Source organism: Terrapene carolina, unplaced genomic scaffold (genome assembly GCF_002925995.2).
Source record: "Terrapene carolina triunguis isolate 2854851 unplaced genomic scaffold, T_m_triunguis-2.0 Scaffold96, whole genome shotgun sequence".
NCBI lineage: Eukaryota > Metazoa > Chordata > Testudines > Emydidae > Terrapene > Terrapene triunguis.
In genome coordinates, this window is record NW_020664447.1 from 56,365,901 (window position 1) to 56,383,797 (window position 17,897).

The 17,897-nt window shown below is 39.8% G+C and overlaps 1 protein-coding gene across 1 annotated transcript in view; it reads left to right on the forward strand.

The window, feature by feature from the left end:
* The window catches only part of FAM177A1 (family with sequence similarity 177 member A1), a 33,669-nt gene that overhangs the window by 13,622 nt on the left and 2,150 nt on the right, over window positions 1-17,897 (forward strand). Inside the window, exons 2-4 of the mRNA XM_026651400.2 lie at window positions 773-952; window positions 14,355-14,421; window positions 17,109-17,206. Coding sequence (XP_026507185.1) covers window positions 773-952; window positions 14,355-14,421; window positions 17,109-17,206 — 345 coding nt within the window. The remainder of the gene's footprint in view (window positions 1-772; window positions 953-14,354; window positions 14,422-17,108; window positions 17,207-17,897) is intronic.

Genomic DNA, 17,897 nt, shown 5'->3' on the forward strand with positions numbered 1-17,897 from the left:
GGGGTTCTGTGGGGGGCAGTCAGGGGGGCGGGAATTGGGAGGGAGTGGCTAGGGGGCGGGGCTACACCCCCCCCCCCGGGAGTGTCCTCTTTTTTGAAAGTTCAAATATGGTAACCCTAGTGTGTGTGTGTGTATTTGGGGGAGGGAGAGAGAGCATGGACAGGCCTTTCAGTTGTTTTTCAGTGTCTCAACTTTAATTTTTTTAAAGTTACTCTCTAGCTCTCATGGTTTTGAAGGATATCTTGAAAACATGAATTGAGTGTTGTGAGAGCTGTCTGCCTGAATTTGCAAAGAGCCTGAAACAGTTAAGAAATTTGACCTCTGTTCATTTCAATGAGTGTTAACTCAGATGCCAATGATGATATTTTAAATGTCAACATTAACTATTCCATTGTTCACCAAAGCATGTAAAGAAAAGAAAGGATGTGCTGTGTAGTGAAGATCTATACAATATAACTTCAGTGACTGGTTCATTTTGGGTAGACCTCTAATAAGAGAAGGCAGGGTTGAAGTGAATGTGATTAATTTAGTTTTCTTGAAATGGGGAGCTCAGCTTTAATAAGTTTGGGAAATGCTACCTTACAGCTGCATCACTTAAAAAACAAACAAAAAAAACTCCACTTCAATCTTCAGAAAAGCTCTCAATGATCTCTGTTACTTCTAGTAAGGTACTTTAGATTGGCTGACAGATATTTGTGAGAACCAAACCTCCAGTTTCACTGCTTATCCTGCAGAAGCTGTGTTTTTGAGACCATTATTTTCTTTGTTACAGCTGCACTCAAATGGCGATAGAGGCTTTGAGAATGTGGAACTGGGGATCATAGGAAAAAACAAGAAAATTCCAAGAAGGGTCATTCACTTTGCAAGTGGAGAAACCATGGAAGAATATAGCACAGATGAAGAGGAAGATCCGGTGCAAGAAAAAAAAGACCTCTTGCCTTCTATTGATCCTGTAGGTTTGTTACAGATAATTCTTTATTTTATTTGCCGTTTACTGGAAAAGTGATAACCACTTTTTGCACTTGGAAGAAACATAAATAATTATTCAAATCTGACTTCTATTTTATTTTAGCTAGTTACAGTTAAGGATGTAAATAGGGTTTAAAAATAGTGACCATGTAACCTATTAAAAGTCTATCGGTTAAATGGTTAACCGTTAAGGAGTTCACATAGGCCGGGAACTAGGGATGCAGGGGTGCTGCAGCCGCCCCACGTTTACACGGTGAGCAACTCAGTATAATAAAAGGGAGCAGTAAAGAACTTGCAAAAGTTAAATAAAATAAAAAATTGAGGTGTTTCAGAAAATACCAAAAATATATTTTAAAGTATGTTGTTAGACTACATCAAGTTCAACATCTACATTTTATTTCAACTATCCATATTTTCCTGATCATGTTGTGTTGGAAGGGTAGAACACTGTCTTTAATACTTTGTCTTGAATAAGTTCACTGTGGTGTCTGTAACCCAGGAAGTATAGGTACGGGGGAGGAGATGCTTGCTTATCTCACTTCACTGGAGTGTGTGCTACCATGCTCTAGCCACTAAGTGATGGCACATTAGAGGAACTAACCACACAATCATACCACTGTGTCAATACACCCATCACATCTTAAAGAAATGTGACTCCAATGGAGAGCTTTACTGGTGGGGCACCCACAAGGAGGCTCATGGCTTTGGTATGGATATTCTGCTTGTTTCTTCCTGAAGAAGTGTTGTTGCCATGGGATTTGGTTAATTAGAGGGTAGCTGTGGGAAGGGGCTGTAGATCACATTTGTCTTTTCCATGGGCTTTGAGTTAAACTAGGTGGGAAAGAGAGAAATTGTGGATATGAGAGAAGCCAGGTTGGAGATCTGGAACTTCAGCAAAGGGGAAGAGGGTATGTGGGGAACAGAAATTGGGACAAATGCAAATTATAAGGGAAACTGTGGAGTTAATCCATAGTGGATTTGTAGCTTTGAGCTCTCTATTATTGGGCTGAAGCTTGTCTTCATTTGGGAAAGAGGAACATGAATATTGGGTGGAGTGAACATAGGATGGGATAAGCAACAAAAACATGTAAAATGTGCAACTTATTAAAAATGACAGTATATTAAGTAAAAATGCTTTAAGTTTCTATTCACATGTTTAAGTAAAGGGCAGTTCTTAAGCTTGCTCATATCCTATTTCTTTAAGGAATCTGTGGGGAGGACAGCATGAGTCACTCTGTACTGGCTAAGGAGGTCACAAATTTATGCCTGTATTCAGGTATTATTCTGAGTCAAAGTTATCCCCAACCACTCAAAATCTATCCAGATCTTCTCCAATGCAAATCTCTCATTTAAATGTTCCAAACTATCTGCAATCAGCAGGAGGCCAGGCCAGGATGAGTGATGGGACATTGTATGCAAGGTTAGGAGTACAGGTGAACTGCCTTCCCCTACATAAAGTACAAAAAGATTGTTTTCTTTTCAGTCCACTCCAGAAAGCCACTTAGCACATGATCCAAAGCCCATTGAAGTCAGTGAAAAGAGTTCCACTGAATTTAATGGGCTTTGGATAAAGCCTTTAAGAAAAGTGCAGTGGCCTGTTCTTGTATTCCTTTGAATAGCACTCTCCCATCTGTGCTGTGCTGAGGGAAGGCACTGGAGAGTTAGCTGTAGTGAGGGCAGAGGCTACGTCTACACTAGAAACTTCAAAGTGTTGCTGCGGGAGCGCTCCCGCAGCAGCGCTTTGAAGTGTGAGTGTAGTCATGCGCAAGTGGTGGGAGGGAGCTCCTGGTAATCCATCTCCACGAGGGGAATAGCTGTGAGCGCTGGGAGCCTGTCCACACTAGCGCTTTAAAGTGCTCAAACTTGCTGCACTCGGGGGGTGATTTTTCGCACCCCTGAGCCAGCAAGTTAGAGTGCTATAAAATGTAAGTGTGCACAAGCCCAGAGACACACCACTCTACAAACTGGCACATTTTCAAAGTACATTCAAAGATGCATGATAGATGGAAATAGTATGAGTTGTTCCTCTTCTTGCTTCCTGGTTACAAATTTGTGTACGCTAAGGAACATGAAGTGTGCCAAAGTTGAGATTGGTTCTCTCCCCACCCCCAAATTACTATGTAATCCTTAGTTTTTTATTAACTTTTTGAATTAAAAGAATTCTGTGGCTTGTGGAGCACTATATGCTTTATTGTTCACTCCCTTTTTTTTCTTTTATGGAAGAAGCTTCATTATAACAACTTCAATTAAGGTAAACTAGATGAAGGGTTGCTATTATCTGCAGTATGTTTTATGTATCCCAAATGAGTTGAGGACCCACTAAGCCAAGCTGAGCTGTGATGTTTTGGCAAACAGCTGCTTTAAAAATGTTTTGTATTGTAGGATTTCTATACGCACAAATAAATAGTCAGTTTGCTCGGACCAGCATGTCTACAACTCATTATCCCAGTTGGGATACAAAAAACTATGTTGCAAATAATAGCAGCTTCTGGTCCAATTTACCTTATGGTACATTTAGTACTTTGGAAATTCTACATCATAAAATTTTGGAGCCCAGCTGGTGTTGGCATCTTTACAGCTCCTCTATTGAGTTGAGGGAAACATTTTTTTTTATGTTGCAGAGAAATTATAATTAAGCCAAAACACTTACTGAATGTTTTAGAACTAAACTGAAAATGACCACGTTCCCTTAGCTGACAAGCTTTAAGCTTAGATTTTCAAAGATTATCTGAAAAAATAGCCAGGTCTGAGGAAAAGAAACCGTATCAACCCAGTCTCTCTAATTACCCCTTCCTACTCAAAACCCAGAACCAGTACTCCACCCTCATCTGACTTATCAGCCATCTTTGACACCATCTACCATCCTCTTTTCCTTGAAATATTGTCTTCTCTTGGCTTCTCTGACTCTGTTTTCTCCGGGTCCTTCTACCTCTCTAATTGCTCCTTCAGCTTGTTGTTTCCAGAGGATCCTCCTCATTTTCCCCCCTCCAACTTAGTGTGGGTTCCACAGGACTCTCTCCTTGGTTCCCTTTTCTACTCCCTCTGCACCTTATCTCTAGGTAATTTCATGAGTAAATTCAACTGCCACCTCTATGCTGATGACTTCCAGGCCTGCCGCCTTCTGTCCAAACTAAAATCTCTGCCTGTCTATGGCTTCTCTTCAATGATGTCTAATCAGAAGGTCATGCTCAACATGGCTAAACCAGAGCTCTGAGTCTTCCCTCAAGCCTTCCCTGCTACTTTATTTCTCGATCACTGTGGACTTGCACCTCTCTAGGTCCTCATATCCAGACTGTCTAAATCTTGCTGATTTTTTTTTCTGTATAACATCTCTAAGATATGGCATTTTCTATCCATCTACATAGCTAAAACTTTTATCCAGGCTCACATCATCTCACGTCTTGTTTTACTACATCGTCCTTTTCTCTGGCCTTGACAAATGCAATCTTGCTCTACCCATTCCGAATGCTTCTGCAAAGATCATTTTCCTAATTCATTGCTTTGACCATGATGCCTCTGTTTTGTATCCCTCCACTGGCTTTCCCTTCTGTATGCATCAAACATAAACTGGCTTGTTTTTATTTTCAAGGCCCTTTGTGATGTTTCCTATCCTACCTGTTAACTCTCATTCACTATCAAAATGTCAACTCTCGCCTCCAATTGGCTCATGATGCTAGCCTCCATCACCCATTTGTTACATTTTCAAACAAGCACCTTTGTTCGTTATCTCATGCTGCTGCTTATGCTTGGGAGGAGCTCTCCATAGAATCTGCAAAACTACCTCATTATCCTCCTCCAAAAATGTCCTTAATTTTTGTTTGTTTTTGTTTCATACAAAAGACTTAAGTGGTTAGGTGGCTGACGTGCTCAGACCACTGTCTATCTTACTGACCAATATTGTCTCATTGTTTCCTTGTACTTCCTCATCTGTTTGCCTGTCTCTTGTTTGTATCTTGATTTCAAGCTGTTTAGAGCAGGGACATTCTTTTTGTTCCGTGTTTGTACAGCACCTAGCGCACTGGGGTCCTAGTCCATCATTAGGGTTCCCAAGTGCTATTACAATACAAATAGTACATACATAAATAATCTGTGAGTTGGTCAGACAATGAAGTAAAGGCAAAGCAAAGCCAAGGCCATGCACTTTATAAATATATCAGAGGGATAAATATCAGGGAGGGAGAGGAATTATTTAAGCTTAGTACCAATGTGGACACAAGAACAAATGGATATAAACTGGACACTAGGAAGCTTAGACTTGAAATTAGACGAAGGTTTCTAACCATTAGAGGAGTGAAGTTCTGGAACAGCCTTCCAAGTGGAGTAGTGGGGGCAAAAGACATATCTGGCTTCAAGACTAAGCTTGATAAGTTTATGGAGGGGATGGTATGATGGGATAGCCTAATTTTGGCAATTAATTGATCTTTGATTATTAGCAGGTAATTAGGCCCAATGGTCTGTGATAGGATGTTAGATGGGGTGGGATCTGAGTTGCTACAGAGAATTCTTTCCTGGGTGCTGGCTGGTGAGTCTTGCCCAGAAGCTCAGGGTTTAACTGACCACCATATTTGGGGTCGGGAAGGAATTTTCCTCCAGGGAAGATTGGCAGAGGCCCTGAAGGCTTTTCGCCTTCCTCTGCAGCATGGGGCACAGGTCACTTGCTGGAGGATTCTCTGCACCTTGAGGTTTTTAAATCACGATTTGAGGACTTCAATAACTCAGACATAGGTTAGGGGTTTTGTTACAGGAGTGGGTGGGTGAGATTCTGTGGCCTGCGTTGTGCAGGAGGTCAGACTAGATGATCATAATGGTCCCTTCTGACCTTAAGTCTATGAGTCTATAAGAGGAAGCCAAAAATGAACTACCCCAAAATAATCATTGGTCTTAAAGATTTTTCAGTTCATGTGAGTTGGGTGGGGAACCTGCACTGTCTAAGTCCTTTACCACAATCTTCAAGGACTTTGTTTAACTAAAACATTTTACGTTGTAAACCTAGTAACACTGAAATTCTCTTGAAATGTATCAACAAAAATACAATTCACTCCCCATCCTTAGCAACAATGTGTGTTGAGTCTTTCTTAGCTTTGGCTAAATGATGTTAGGCTTTTTTGATAGTTCAAAGTTAAAGTCGTTAGTCCATTACAGTGTGTAGTTACACTAGATTTGTTGTTCCTATTGTCATGACAGGTAGTTTGCTGCCATGTTCTCTCTCCAAAATAATCTGAATGTGTGGGGTTATCTTTTTTAAAAGAATAGGTGAGTCTTTTAGATACTAGGGCTAATATTTCTTCTAGTGAGTGAGCTTCCTTACTACAATTCAACTTCCTTAGGAATAGAACTGTATACTGCTATAGCTGAATCTTCCTTAAGATGTTTGTAAATTTTAATTTTAGTTGCACCTTCCTTCTCTGTCTGAATTTAGTTAGGGTATGTGTGTGTATTTAATGTTGCAAATCTTATTTCATTTCTGTCTGTTAAGCACTAATTCTATCTTCTAATGCAAATTTGATAAATTCCATTAGAAGAACATAGTACTTTTCCACCCCCATTCTCCCAATCAAAGTACTGAGATTTCTTTGAGCACAGGGGATTGAAATGCACTGTCTGGATGCTTGTTAATAAGGCTTATTTTAAGTGCCATTTTTTCCAGTATTACTCAATACATTTAAAGCTACTTCACAGAGTAAGAGTTATATATATTGAGCTATTCTGTGGTAATTCTGTTCATCTAACTCTGAAGGGTCTCTATTAGCCACTTGCAAACTAGCTATTCTCTACATCTTAGTTTGTATTGCTTTTGGGAAATTTTGGCACCTTTGGAAAATCCTATCCATGTAAACTGACTGAGCAAGTAAGAAGAAAGAAAAGCAGGATTATTCCCTGTGTGTGTTTCCTTGTTCCTAGTGTTTCACAGTGAAACACATCTTTTTCTTTTCCTGTTGAATTAGCACAGAATAACTTCTCTTTTGTCTTTCTCCCTCCTTTGAGACAGTTGAAGGAACACTTTTACCTTTTGGATTATGGGATACAATGTTTCATATTGGCTAGTTATGCTGGTTGTATTAAGGGCACAGTTTGTAATTGAAGCAGGGACTCTGTGATAAATAACTCTGTTTTTTCCTAGAATCTTATTAAAACTTTCCATAGAGGTGGTCCTGACTTACTAAATTTGTTTAATTTTGCATTGTGGCAAGATAGTGGAAACTAGAAGATTATGTACATATCATTGAATTAAAAGTGCTATTAAATTGTATCTGAATTTGCATTATTTCAATAGTATGTTAAAAGAATTCTGCATTTGGTTTATTACATTCCTGTTACTTTGAGAAGTTCAGTTCCTTTTGGTATTTTTAAATGTTAAAGTAATGCTTCTAACCGCTTGCTCGCTGCTAACCAGCATCACTCTAAAATGGTTTGTCCTGTGCACTGTGTGAATGCCTTTTTCACCTTATCACGTTGTTTATCTGTAGGGTTGTGCTGGTGCCAACCATTACTCCCATTTATAGCAACATCCTTTCCAGCACTCTTCCTGACTTCTCTGACTAAACAAGCACAAAAGTGACTGCCATTAGAACGACTGCCAACTGAGTACTTAATTAACAAGCATAGGGTGCTTTTGTGCAGCTAGGACAGCAGCCTTTTTGCTTATGCTTGTCACCATAGCAGAACACTTCCTATAACCCCTGCTAAAAATACATCGTGTCTGGATTCTCAGTAGGCAGTCAACAGAATGATGCAGGTAGTGTGAAAGCTAGTCTTGTGTAAACCAGAGGAACGTTCTATCAGATAAGCACTGAAATCTGGTAATCTGCATACATACACAAAATGTAATTGTAATGCTTTGTCTTAAAACCATAGAAATTAGTTCTAAAACCTTTAATAGCTATATACATATTAAATAACATATAAAATAAGAATTTTCACACTTGTTTTAAACAGTACTTGTCAGGGTGGATTTGCTTTAAATCCAATTGATTTAAATCACTAGTCAGGAAGACTAGATTTAATCATGGATTTCTACATAAAAGTGCATTCTTGTTGGTTGTTATAACCTTAATACATATTCTTCACAACTCAGAGATAGATGTAGGTTTCATTTTTAGATGGTACACACTATACATTTTTAAAGTGATTTATTTGAGAACTTTTCAGATTAGTTTTACAGCTATATCAGAAAATGAATGATTATTTGGTTATTTCATTTACCAAAGGTAATTGAAGCAGATAGTTCACCTTCCAATGACTTCATAAATATCTCCAATTCAACAGGTTAATCATTAATATTTGGAGGATTTTCTTGCCATGCTGTATTAGGAGGAGAACATCACCAGACAGACACATAAATTGTTTTATTTAACTAAAACAACAACGTTATGTATTCTGGATTTTTTTCTTCAAAAACAAACATATAATATTATAACAAAACAAGCATATGAATTTTTGAATTTAGTTAAATATTCAAGTTTTTTTAAATCAGGTTTGTTTTTGTTAAAATTGTTTTTCTAAAATAGTTAAATGAAATATTAAAAAAAAATTTAAATCGACTATGTCAGCCACGTCAACATGAGAAACTTAAAATTTAGGCTTCTGCAGCTAACTCAGTTGTCTTCACCTTCATTTTCCTTTGTTCGTTCATAATTTGGAAAAGAAAAACAAGCTTTCCTGCTTTTTCAGGTTCCAAACAATTTCTCAATTTGGAATGAATTAGTCCAAAGGAAGAAAATATTCTTTCGCAGTGTGCAGCAGCAGTCAAAAAAGCAAACAGGATGTTAGGAATCATTAAAAAGGGGACAGAGAATATCTTATTGCCCTTCTATAAATCCATGGTACGCTCACAACTTGAATACTGCGTATAGATGTGGTCTCCTCATCTCAAAAAATATATACTGGCATTAGAAAAGGTTCAGAGAAGGGCAACTAAAATGATTAGGGGTTTGGAATGGGTCCCATATGAGGAGAGATTAAAGAGGCTAGGACTTTTCAGCTTGGAAAAGAGGAGACTAAGGGGGGATATGATAGAGGTATGTAAAATCATGAGTGGTGTGGAGAAAGTGAATAAGGAAAAGTTATTTGCTTGTTCCCATAATATAACAACTAGGGGCCACCAAATGAAATTAATGGGCAGCAGGTTTAAAACAAATAAAAGGAAGTTCTTCACACAGCGCACAGTCAACTTGTGGAACTCCTTGCCTGAGGAGGTTGTGAAGGCTAGGACTATAACAGGGTTTAAAAGAGAACCGGATAAATTCATGGAGGTTAAGTCCATTAATGGCTATTAGCCAGGATGGGTAAGGAATGATGTCCCTAGCCTCTGTTTGTCAGAGGGTGGTGATGGATGGCAGGAGAGAGATCACTTGATCATTACTTGTTAAGTTCACTCCCTCTGGGGCACCTGGCATTGGCCACTGTCGGTAGACAGGATATTGGGCTGGATGGACCTTTGGTCTGACCCAGTATGGCTGTTCTTATGTTCTATGTCCTACACCGGCAGAAGAAGCTACTGCTGTTAAAAGTGAGATTACCACTTCAACAGTCTCTGAATCAAAGTGCTTAAGTGACTTCCACCAGTTCACTGGTGTGACTTTCTTTAAAACGTCATTAGCAAACATACTTCTTGAATAGTTCACCCTTAGCTCTGAAGTTTTATAGTTGGCATTATGGAGGGATAATTGCTGGATATCCATGTCATAGCCAAAACCTCTTCTTCAGATTTGACCCTGGTACCGAGTATTGAGAATATTTGCAAGAAAATGAGCTGGAGATAGTACTGTACTTGTCCCATTTTTTTTTTTTTTTGATGCTTGTAATTTAACTCTGTCATTGCATATTTCTCTTTTTAAGATCTCACTCAGTTCCTTCCAAATTTCAACAGCATCAGCAATAAAGCAGCTATTTCCCTGCATTTTGTTCAAGGCTACAGAAATAGGCTTTAGGGTACTCAGCATGTGTTCAACATTTCTCTTAAGACCAATGTTGAGAACTTTGGCTGTGACAGTGCCATCTATTTTTTCACAGTTTTGTTCACAAACTATCATCAGATTAGGCCAGTTCTTGATATAGTGCTCAAAACAGTCCACCACTGAGTTCCATCACATGTCTTGTGGGAGAGTTAGCTTGGTTCCTTCCACTTTTTTCAGAGCAGCTGCTGCTGCAAAGTGATTGTTATGGAAGTATTTTGCAATTTCAACAACATTAGCCTTTATTTCTGGAACACTGAAGTCTTTGGCTAGGAGGTGCATCAAATGAGCACTGCAACTGTATGTTGTTCGCTTGGGACTGTCTTCACTCCCTCTTCTAAATTTCTTCCAATCTTGGATACATTTGCAGCATTGTCTGTGATCAACCTGCGTACTAGACATTTGAATTTTTTTTTTCAGTTTGTTATAGCTTTTACTGCTACTTCTTGTAAATATTCTGCTGTGTGTGCATTTCCTGATGTATCAATTATTTCTGTAAGGAAGACATTCCCTTCTTCTGTTATCACACAAACACATACAACAGGATCATTGTGGACATTGCTCAATCCATCAAGACTCAGGTTAACAATTTTACCCTCTAGACCTTTTGCACACTGATCAATTTCTCTTTCATACACTTTATCCAGCAATTTGCCTGCGACATCTGCTCTGTTGGGTGGACTGTATCCTGGTCTTAATGACTGAACCATGTTAATGAAGTGGGGAAATCATACGGAAAGGAGAGTTTGTTGCATAAACAAACTGGGCAATTTTTTCATCAATTACCTCTTTTTGTAATCTGCTGGTTCTTACCTATTGTTGTTTCTGGATGATGATTTTTTTTCTCTTTCTGCCACAGGTGATATACTATGGCTATGTGACATACATGATGTGACTGAAACACTATCATTGGCAGATAACTCTGAAACTAATGATGGTGATCTTGAAGGTGGATAGTCTTCAGAATCCTGAATGTTGAGGATAGATTCTCCTAAACAAAATAAGTCAATGCAGTTATTTAATTATTATTAATGCACTGCTCATTTAGTATAGTCATTGTATTCACTGACACTCAGTACTACTTTAAAGGTGAAATTGTAAAAGGAAGATCTGCCTATTTCAACGATTTATTTTTTTATCACAACTACATTTAAAATGATAGCACCATAGAGTAACAACTATATTTTTTTTTGCTCAAACATGAGAATTCAAGAATAGTCCAGAAGGAAGACAGGCAGTCCTTAAGAAAGAAGAATGAAATAAAGTTTACCAACCTGAAGATCCTGCATGTTCAGACATTTTCCTTTCATCATCTTCAACGCAGCTTCCTCCTGAGAAGGAACACTTCTCATGATGTTTCCTTTGGGCAACCAGGCCTTGCATTTCTTTGTTGCACTGTTTGCATTTTGCACACATGCCTGTCTTACCCACAGGTACAGGAACTTCATTAAAATATTCCCAAACTGGGTCTCTTTTACGGCCTGCTGGCATTATAGGTTTTCCCTTCTAGTGAAAGAATGGTATGGTAGATTTCAGATCAATGAAGGCTACACTCAGAAAGACCTCAAGATTTCTGGAATATGCTTCTCAAACAGTTTCACTTTTGTTTCTACTGCCTGTCCCTCCCGTCTCACATTTATCTCCAGACTTCTTCTCCTTGTCCAGATCTATTCTGCCCCCAACAACCTTCTATTCATTGAACTTTTTGAAACTTTGCACTTTTAGAGAGCGGTAAGGGATTGACTCTGTGTACACAAATTTACAGAGGGACAATAGGGTTGAGGTCTGTTATTTCTCACCTCTGTATATTATTTATTTATTTAAAAACATTTTTGCTGTTAACAAGCATGTTATCTCTGAAGACACAAATCCACAGTTTGAGAACTGCAAAACTAAGCATCTCTGATGTTATCTTCTAGACTGAGCACCGAGTCCCATTGGGTAGTTAGAAAGATTAACCTAAATAATTATACAGAAGCCCCTGGAACCTCATAAGATTGGGTCCCTAATCCATGAACTATTGGAACTCATTTACAAAACTTTTCTTAAACATTACATGAATATATTGTCCCATACTATAGAATTAGAATTTATATTCTCTATTCCATGATGAGATATCTTTGAGCTATACTGTATCTTAGTTTGTTTTTTATTTAAATTGGATTTTTTTTTTGATAAAATGCTTTTTGAGGAAAAAAACAATCTGATTTTTATCCACCCTGGTACTTGTAATGGCTTAAATAACTCCGTTGTAAAATAGCATCTGAAAACTCTTGCTATTGCACAGGTGTGGCAGTTGGGCTAAGTAATCCATCATCTATGTCAGGGGTGGACAAACTTTTTGGCCTGAGGGTCACTTCAGGGTTCCGAAATTATATGGCAGGCTGGGTAGGGACGGCTATGCCTCCCCAAACAGCCTGGCCCCTGCCTGCTATCCGCCCCCTCCCACTTCCTGCTCCCCTCAGAACCCCCGACCCATCCAACACCCCCTGCTCCTTGTCCCCTGACCGTCCCCTCCCGGTATCCCCAGCCCCTGACAGGTCCCCCAGGACTCCCATGCCTATCCAACTACTCCCTGTCCCCTGACTCCCCCCGGGGACCCCTTATACGACCTCCCCGCCCCCTTATCAAGCCGCTCAGAGCACCAGGACTGGCAGCCATGCCGCCGCGCAGTCTAGAACACCGGGGCAGGCTGGTGGCTCTCGCAGCTGCGCTGCCCGGCAGAAGCTCGCAGCCCTGCTGCCCAGAGCGCTGGTGGCACGGCGAGCTGAAGCTGCGGGGGAGGGGGAATAGCAGGGGAGGGGCCGGGGGCTAGCCTCCCCAGCCGGGAGCTCAAGGGTCAGGTAGGAGGCTCCTGCAGGCTGGATGTGGCCTATGGGCTGCAGTTTGCCCACCTCTGATCTATGTAGTCTCTTTCGTGTGATCAGTGAAATTGTTACTCTACAGCTAGTTTGCATGCAAGAGTGGTGTTGGCTGAGTTATCTTTGTCACAATGGTCAAAGACTCTTGGCGTGGAAGAGATAAATGCCTTACTGTAGTTGAAAACCTGTGCTATTGCACGGGTGTAATTCATAAAGTCAAAATGGCTGAGAACTTAAACTGGATGATACAGACTGCAAACACCAGTGGTGATTGAACCTAGTGTGGTGAACGAAAAGAGCTCTCAGCCATTCTTGTGGCTGTTTCCATTGCTTCATGCTGACTCAGCAGACATTTTAGGCTTCAGAGTGACAATTCTGGAATCTTATTTTATAGATAATGGTTCAGGTATGTCTCAGTACCATTTTACTGGTACTTTCCAGCAGAAAGACCCCTCTACTGACAGTTTCTTATAAAAAACAAACCTCATTTGAATTCAGGAGCAGGACATTTTCGAAGTTTTATTCAGGCAAGCTCTATTATTTACGAGAAACATATATACGTCTTCTAGTTAATTATATAATTTGTCTTTTCACAATGGTCAACGTCTCTAGCCTTGTCATTAGAACTGGTTAGAAATTATTTTTGATTTTTCTCCATTCCCCTCCCCAACAAATTGTATGACCTAGAGGGATGCTCAACCTTTCTCAGCAGGTTAGAAACCTAGACAAAATGCCATGGGATCCCCAAGTGCTCCTGAGGTTCGAGATAGTGACATAATCAGTGTGTTCTTTAGCCATTTTTCCTGAGTTGCAATATTTCCATTGATGTGCATCTCTCCATAATCATTCATGTTTCTGTTACTTCCAGAGTAGACTGCTGCTAATACTGTTCTGTGCTCTTGAAGACCACTTGGTGGATCTTGTACTAACTGAAGCCAGTAGCTAACTGACTTTGCAATACAAGCCACTTGAAGCATTTTTTAGACTGCATTAGATTATATACTTCTCTGTGCAATTCAAGGTGCTGACTTGGATCTATAAAACCCTATAAGATTTGAATCCTGCCTGACCTAGACTGCCTCTCTCCCAGGGACTATCTTGACAACTGATCTTCTAATGATCCTTATATATGAATGAAATGGAAATAGAAGCAGGGAATACTGGTGGAGAGGACTCTGGAATTCAGTTTTCCTGGCTGGTCAGAACTCAAGACCTTCAGCATAGTGTGTAAGGCCCATCTATTCATTTTCTCTGATGGAGTGGAGGGTTGAATTTCTTTTGAGGGGGAAGTAAGTATAAGCAATAAGACCTACATGTGCATGGACACCTAGAAATGGCTAGTTTTATGACCTGTGCAGTGACATCAGGCTTTAAAGATCTAAAACCAGAATTAGTATAACTTTCTTAAAACCAAAGCACTAACCTGAGCGTTGACAAACTGTTGGCAGAAAGACAAGGTGGCAGCTTTCTCTTCTGGATCTGTGCCCTTTTTAAGTTACTATATACTTCATGTATTATGTGCCACAATTTTATGGTCACAGTGCTACTCTTATTAATTTTATCATTACAGACTACGCTTACCTGGGGACCCTACTTGTGGTTTCATATGCTAAGAGTTGCCACGTCAACCTTATCAGGTATTGGTTCATTTACTTTTTAAGGTAAACTACTCCAAAGAATATTAACTATCTTTTTGAAAGCTTGTTACATGATGAGGTGTAACAACTGGTAGGTGACTTACTGGCCATTTGGAACATTCCTCAGGTCTGCCACATCTATATTTTGGTTGTGTAACTTTCCATCTCTTCGGTGCCAAGTTATTTCATTTTACAACTGTGAGAAAATCAAATTCCATCTCTTTCTGTTGAAAGAGATGTAATGAAAGAATAAACCAAAATCTCCCTTTTGCTAAATACTAATTTCCTCATCTGTGGCTTACTAAGGAAACATTTGTTCAGGCGAGTTGTGAGAAGTAATCAATCTGTCTTCCTGGGAAGAAATGTGCATGATCTGTCAGTTGTGTGTGGCACTTGGTCACCAATTGGCTGACTTACAAAACCAAGCTAGAATCAAAGCTGCTTTAGACATTTGCAGTTCATGAGCATTTAATTGATGTGACATATGTCCTGATTTGGTTTAATAGGGAAATATTTTGGTGTGCCTCCAGACATATAAGAACTTCAGTAGAAGGATATGTGTAAAATAAAATGTTTTCCAATCACAGGCCATTAGGTCTGTAAGTCTGTTTTCTATAGAACTTACCGTCTACAGCAGTGATGTCTATAAATCACTTGTGTGACTTGGCCTGAAAAGAACTTTGTAGAGAGAGAGTCAGTATGCATAAGGTTTTAGTTCTTGTTATCTTGAGATTCTTGAATATTGTGTTAAATATCTGTATTCACAGTATTTTTGAGATGTTGTTTGTTGGATTATCTAATACCTAGCTTCTCATTTGCTCTTCTCGGAGAGTGTTAAGCAACAGAGCTAACAAGTTTACATTATCCAGTAAGCTTATTTTCCTGAGAGGTCCTGCAGATTTGAGGTACCATATATGCTCGATCATAAGCCGGTTCGTTTATAAGCCGACCCCCCCCAAGATGGATAAGTAAAAATGGAAAATTTTTATGACCCATTCACAAGCCGACCCTATAATTCAGAGATCAGCAAACTTTGGCTCCTGGGCCATCAGGATAAGCCGCTGGCGGGCCGAGATGATTTGTTTACCTCGAGCATCCCCAGGCACGGAGGTAAACAAAGTGTCCTGGCGCGCCAGCTGCTTACCCTGACGGGCCGGGACAGCAACTGGTGGGGAAATGCTTTTTTTTGGGGGGCGGGGGAAGAGAAGCTGGGGGTCAGGGGACTCCACCCCTAGCCCAGGGACCCCCAGACTCTCCCCATCCCATCCTTTCCCACCTTATCTGGGGAGGGCCAGGGGAGGATGTCTCTGGCCTGGCTGGGCCGGGCGTCGCGGCCACAACCTGCCAGCCCCGGAGCTGCATTTGCTTCAGAGGCTGGGGGGAGAGCAGCGTGGCCAGAAGCAGAGAGACTCTGGCCCCGCCTCTTCCCTTCTGGCTCTGCTGCCTCTCCTTGCTCCCTTTGTTGGGGGGAGGGGCTGTGTCCCACCTCTCCCTCTCTATACCCGTTCATAAGCCGACCCCCTTCTCTGGTGCGTCCCTTTTTTCGTAAGAAAAAATCGGCTTATGAACGAGTATATACGGTACATTCTCCTTGGTTTTTCATCCTCCTTGCCCTCAAGGCCCTATACTGCAGCAATCATTTTGGCCAAGGAATTGCCATGAGCCCATCTATTCCACTCCTTTGTTAGAAGGGATGCCCACTTAGCCCCTGGTGACTTAAACTGAGAGAACTGAAATCAAATCCCATTGATCTATGCAGCTGTGTATAGCACACACTGTCGTTAAAACACTGTTAGCCCAGAATCTACATATGTCAATACATACATTCTACATACATACGTGTGTGTGTGTATATACTATATATTCTATATACATTCTGTTCTATTTGCTGGCTGCAAACATCACTCAGTACAAGTACTTGTAATCTAGCCATTATTTTACATAGTCTTATTTTGTTCTGCTTTGGAATCTGTTAACACAAAAGTACCCAATTACAAAATTAAAAGTACTTCCTTTGCAGTCAAATTTTCACACTATTTGGTTCCTTTTATTAATTTTATGTGTAGCCTCCAGTTTTGTCATTCATTCCTGCATTTTTGACTAGTTACCCACTGTTATTGGTAACATTAAATGTGCTAATGAATTAAAATATATAAAGGTATTATATTTTAAACACACTGAATTATCAACTTGTTCATTAAAGTGCAGTTCTACTCTGAAAATGAATGTAAAAATGGGCATTATGGGGTTCTGTTTCTATTTTCCATAATATATGTCCTCATTTGAAGATAATATACTTTTACCGTGGGCCCTGGAAGTTAAGCTGGATTCTTTCCTTCTCGCACATTTTTGCAGGTTATAAAGATTCTGCTGACCAAACTCTGCCCTCTGTGACATTTATGCAACCATGTGTGCAATCCCACTGAAAACAACATGAAAGTGGAACTGACTTGAACTTACTAAACAATATGCATAAGTAACAGAATCCATCTCTTTACCTAGCTAGGTTGGCTGTCCAGTGTGAACAGCAGTAAACAGTAAATATATCACTAAATTGAGCAGTTATGACTGACTACACATGATGATTTTTTTTAAGCAGCTGCTCTCTTTTGAAGTAGAACTGCTCTTAAAACTCTGAAAACAAAATCTAAGGAATTCAGGTAAAGGCCTCTCTGTTTTATTTTTAGTGTGTGACTTCCTTGGGGAAAAGATTGCATCCGTTTTGGGCATAAGTACACCAAAATACCAGTATGCCATTGATGAGTACTACAGGATGAAGAAGGAGGTGTGTCTTTTTCTTTACTGTTAAGTTTGACAAAGTAAAAATTGCATTGTCTGTAGTATTTACTAAAGATAGCTCAATCTATTTGGCCTAAACCTCAGCCTTTTCTTTGAATCTTTCTTTCTTTTTAAAGAAGCTCTCTTCCCATATGCTTCCTCACCTTTAGACTCTTACCACTGGATTAGCAATTTCCAGGCCTCTTAGTGAGTCCTGGTCACTGCTGTATTCCAGTCTCTTGCACAGTGCACTTTAAGGACAATTTGCAGATTGTGTGAGAGATGCATGTAGCGGTTATTGGACACTGACTGAATTCTTTTAGAGGAATGGTGGAGGTTCAGTTTTTAAGGTGCCTTTTTAAATTGTTTCGTACGGTTATTGTTACTCCTGAAAGAACAGGTTAACAAACAGTGAAACAATTTATACTGAAGTCTTTCACTCACAATTACAGAAATATTCAGTAACTTGTCTTTTAATGATCCTTACGTGTTTTTCATTTATTTGTTTTTATCAAGCTACTTAACTTGTCCCAACTTCCCTGCTTGTGTCCCCTTTGTTCCCCCTTTCCCATGATATATCACAAAATTAATGGCTTGCACAAATGTCCTGTGTCTTTGCATTGACTCTTCTTACTTGGAATATTTCTAGTATTTTAAAATGGTAAAACTTTTCATTCACAATGGCAAATTCCTGAAAT